General features: G+C 55.2%; 2 protein-coding genes across 2 annotated transcripts in view; both read right to left on the reverse strand.

The window, feature by feature from the left end:
• Positions 1-811: 811 nt before the first annotated feature.
• LOC115949253 (collagen alpha-1(VIII) chain-like) lies at positions 812-3,756 on the reverse strand. Its single transcript, XM_031065782.1, has 2 exons — positions 3,010-3,756; positions 812-2,955 (listed from the first exon to the last, which is right to left on the reverse strand). The coding sequence occupies exons 1-2, from the start codon at positions 3,371-3,373 to the stop codon at positions 2,237-2,239; spliced, it is 1,083 nt and encodes a 360-aa protein (XP_030921642.1). The 5' UTR covers positions 3,374-3,756; the 3' UTR covers positions 812-2,236.
• Positions 3,757-4,085: 329 nt separating this feature from the next.
• LOC102033748 (heat shock factor protein 1-like) overlaps positions 4,086-4,367 on the reverse strand; it is a gene marked incomplete at its 5' end in the record, with an annotated part of 9,462 nt that continues 9,180 nt past the window's right edge. Inside the window, one exon of the mRNA XM_031065781.1 lies at positions 4,086-4,356. Coding sequence (XP_030921641.1) covers positions 4,123-4,356 — 234 coding nt within the window. The remainder of the gene's footprint in view (positions 4,357-4,367) is intronic.

The raw sequence follows: 4,367 nt of genomic DNA on the forward strand, positions 1-4,367 counted from the left end.
CATTCCCATGTGGGATCCCGGCATTCCCATATGGAATTCAGACACTTCCGTAAGGGACCCCGGGCATTCTCCCACGGGATCCCAACGTTCCCATACGGGATCCCAACATTCCCACAGGGGATCCTGGAATTCCCACATGGGATCCCGGAATTCCCACACGGGATCCCAGCATTCCCACGTGGGATTTGGCCATTCCCACACAGGATCCCAATGTTCCCACCTGAAATCCTGACATTCCCACATGGGATTCGGGCACTCCCATGTGGAATTTGGGCATTCCCATAGGGGATCCCACATGGAATTCGGGCACTCCCATGTGGAATTTGGGCATTCCCACACGGGATCCCATATGGGATTCAGGCATTCCCACATGGGATCTCAACATTCCCATAGGGGATCCCGGTATTCCCACATGGGATCCTGGCATTCCCATAGGGGATCCCACATGGAATTTGGGCATTCCCATGTGGAATTTGGGCATTCCCACATGGGATCCTGGAATTCCCATGTGGAATTCGGGCATTCCCACGTGGGATCCTGGCATTCCCACGTGGAATCCCACATGGGATTCGGGCATTCCCACATGGGATCTCAACATTCCCATAGGGGATCCCGGTATTCCCAAATAGGATCGTGGAATTTCCACATGGGATCCCACATGGAATTCGGGCATTCCCACATGGAATCCTGACATTCCCATATGGGATCCTGACATTCCCACACGGGATCCTGGAATTTCCACATGGGATCCCACATGGGATTCAGACATTCCCGTATGGAATTCGGGCCCTCCCATATGGAATTTGGGCATTCCCATGTGGAACCCTGACTTGATTCCACGTGGAATCCCGACACGTTCCCACACGGAATCCCGACACATTCCCACACGGAATCCCGACACGTTCCCGCATGAAATCCCGACTCGATCCCGTACGGAATCCCGACACATTCCCGCATGAAATCCCGACTCGATCCCGTACGGAATCCCGACACGTTCCCGCATGAAATCCCGACTCGATCCCGTACGGAATCCCGACACATTCCCGCATGAAATCCCGACTCGATCCCGTACGGAATCTCGACACATTCCCACGTGGGATCCCGACTCGATCCCGTGTGGGATCCGGGTCCTTCTCTCGTGTAAAATTCCCAAGTTCAGTTCCGGGCTCGCTGCTCCCAGTCCCGAAGTCCAGGGAAAAATCCCAGAGCTGGAGCCAGAAAATCCAGGGACAACAAAAATGGGATCCAGAATTTCAGCGGGATTCCCCCAAAACTCCAGCAGGATCCCCTGGAATTCCAACAGCATCCCTCAAAGTTCCAGCAGATTTCCCAAAATTCCAATGGGATCCCCCAGAATTCCAACAGGATCCCCCAAAATTCCGCATGGATCCCCCAGAATTCCAACAGGATCCCCCAAAATTCCAGCTGGATCCCCCAGAATTCCGGCGAGATCCCTCGAAATTCCAGCAGCATCCCCTGGAATTCCAGTGGGACCCCCCCAAAATTCCAACAGGGTCCCCCAAAATTCCATTAGGGTCCCCCTGGAATTCCAACAGGATCCACCAGAATTCCAGCGGGATTTCCCGGAATTCCGGTGGATTTCCCAAAATTCCAGCGGGAGAAACCGGGAATGCCCAGAGCAGGAACTGGAGAAGTCGGAATTGGGGCCTTGTGGAGCCGGGGGGGTTTTGGGGTCCTGGGGGATTTTGGGGTCCTGTGGGATCCCATTGGATTTTAGGGTCCTGTGGGATTTGGGCACTGCCAGGTTTTGGGGTCCTGTGGGATTTTGGGGTCTCCACAGCTTTGGGGATCCCGTGGGATTTGGGCACTGCCAGATTTTGGGGTCCTGTGGGATCCCATTGGATTTTAGGGTCCTGTGGGATTTGGGCACTGCCAGATTGTGGGGTCCTGGGGGATTTTGGGATCTCATTGAATTTTTAGGGTCCTGTGGGATTTGGGGCACCACTTGATTTTGGGGTCCCACTGGATTTTGGGGTCCCAATGAATTTTTAGGATCCTGTGGGATCTGAGCGCTGCCAAGTTTTGGGGCACTGGATTTTGGGATCCCACTGGATTTTGGGACTCCCCCGGTTTTGGGAATCTTGTGGCACTGCCAGGTTTTGGGACCCTGTGGGATTTTGGGGTTCTGTGGGATCCCATTGGATTTTAGGGTCCTGTGGGATTTGGGCACTGCCAGATTTTAGGGTCCTGTGGGATTCTGGAGTCCCACTGAATTTTAGGGTCCTGTGGGATTTAGGCACTGCCAGGTTTTGGGGTCCTGGGGGATCCCATTGGATTTTAGGGTCCTGTGGGATTTGGGCACTGCCAGATTTTGGGGTCCTGGGGGATTTTGGGATCTCATTGAATTTTTAGGGTCCTGTGGGATCTGGGGCACCACTTGATTTTGGGGTCCCACTGGATTTTGGGGTCCCAATGAATTTTTAGGATCCTGTGGGATCTGAGCGCTGCCAAGTTTTGGGGCACTGGATTTTGGGATCCCACTGGATTTTGGGACTCCCCCGGTTTTGGGAATCTTGTGGCACTGCCAGGTTTTGGGACCCTGTGGGATTTTGGGGTTCTGTGGGATCCCATTGGATTTTAGGGTCCTGTGGGATTTGGGCACTGCCAGGTTCTGGGGTCGGGGGCAATTTCCAGGATTTTGGGATCCGCTGGATTTTGGGTTCCTGGGGCATTCCAGGTTTCCCCAGGATTTCGAGATCCCATGGAATTTTGGGATCCACTGGATTTTTGGGTCCTGGGGCCAGGATAGGTTTCCCCAGGATCTCAAGATCCCACTGGATTTTGGGATCCACTGGATTTTTGGGGTCCTGAGGCTATTTCCAGATTTCCCCGGGATTTTGGGATCCTGTGGAGCTTCGGGGTCCTGGGGCATTCCCGGCTTCCCTGGGATTTTGGGGTCCCGTGGAATTTTGGGTCCCACAGGATTTTGGGATCCTGGGGCATTCCAGGTTTCCCCAGGATTTCAAGAGCCCACAGGATTTTGGGATCTGCTGGATTTTTGGGGTCCTAGGGCTATTTCCAGGTTTCCCTGGGATTTTGGGATCTGCTGCATTTTGGAGTATTTCAGGACCCCGTGCATTTTCGGCACCATTTTTTCCCGGGATATTCTGGGATTTGGGGATCCCTGGATTTCAGCTCCCCCCAGATCCCGGGGCTCCGTCGCTCTCCAGATCCCTGGGATCCTCCCGGATGTTCCAGGATTTTCTGGGATCCCCTGGGATCCCCTGGGGATGCTCCACGATTTTCTGGGATTCTCTGCGATTTCCCAAGATGATTTGGGATCCTCCTGGATTCCCTGGGATGCTCCGGGATCCTCTGGGATTTCCTGGAATTCTCCAGGATGCTCCAGCATTCCCTGGGATGATCTGGGATCCTTCAGGATACGCCGGGATCCTCCGGGATCCTCCAGGATTTCCTGGAATTCTCCAGGATGCTCCAGGATCCCCCGGAATTCTCCACGATCCTCCGGGATTTCCCGGGATGATTTACAATCCTCCAAGATTCCCCGGGATCCTCCAGGATTCCCTAGGATCCTCCAGGATCTTTTTGGGATTTCCTGGAACTCTCCAGGATTCCCTGGGACCCTCTGGGTTCCTCCAGGATTCCCCGGGACGCTCCAGGATCCTCCGGGATTTCCCGGAGTTCTCCAGGATTTCCCGGGACGATTTAGGATCCTCCAGGATTCCCCGGGATGCTCCAGGATCCTCCGGGATTTCCCAGAGTTCTCCAGGATTTCCCGGGACGATTTAGGATCCTCCAGGATTCCCCGGGATGCTCCAGGATCCTCTGGGATTTCCCAGAGTTCTCCAGGATTTCCCGGGACGATTTAGGATCCTCCAGGATTCCCCGGGATGCTCCAGGATCCTCCGGGATTTCCCAGAGTTCTCCAGGATGCTCCAGGATTCCCTGGAATCCTCCGGGATTTCCCGGAATCCCCCCGAGGGCGGCGTTGGCGGCTCCGGGGTTCTGTGCCAAGCAGGACGAGTCACTCGGGGCTCCCTTCCCTTTTTGTTTTTGTTTTTTTTTCTGGGATCCCGTTTTGTTTTTTTGGGGATCCCGTTTTGTTTTTTTGGGATCCTGTCCCCGTCCCCGATCCCGGCTTTAGGAGACGGCCGGGTCCTTGGGCGTGGGCGGCAGCAGCGCGGGATCCTCGGGATACTCCTCGGGATACTCCTCGGGATACTCCTCGGGATACTCCTCGGGATACTCCTCGGGATACTCCTCGGGATACTCGTCCCCGTCCGGGAAGCACGGGGGCCCCTCGCCCAGCTCGAAAAAAATGGGCAGATCCCCGGATCCGACGTCCACGGCGCTGGAATCCACCAGGAACAGCGGCTGGGGCCCGC

The sequence above is a fragment of the Geospiza fortis genome, unplaced genomic scaffold (genome assembly GCF_000277835.1).
Source record: "Geospiza fortis unplaced genomic scaffold, GeoFor_1.0 scaffold1767, whole genome shotgun sequence".
Lineage (NCBI taxonomy): Eukaryota > Metazoa > Chordata > Aves > Passeriformes > Thraupidae > Geospiza > Geospiza fortis.

Coding starts and splice junctions, on each gene's coding strand:
- LOC115949253 (XM_031065782.1), bottom strand. CDS start 3,373: ATGCTGGAGCATCCTGGAGAATTCCAGGAAATCCCAGAGGATCCCGGA. Junction 2,956..3,009: donor AGGACCCCAAAAATCCAGCA/GATCCCAAAATC, acceptor GGAATGCCCCAG/GATCCCAAAATCCTGTGGGA.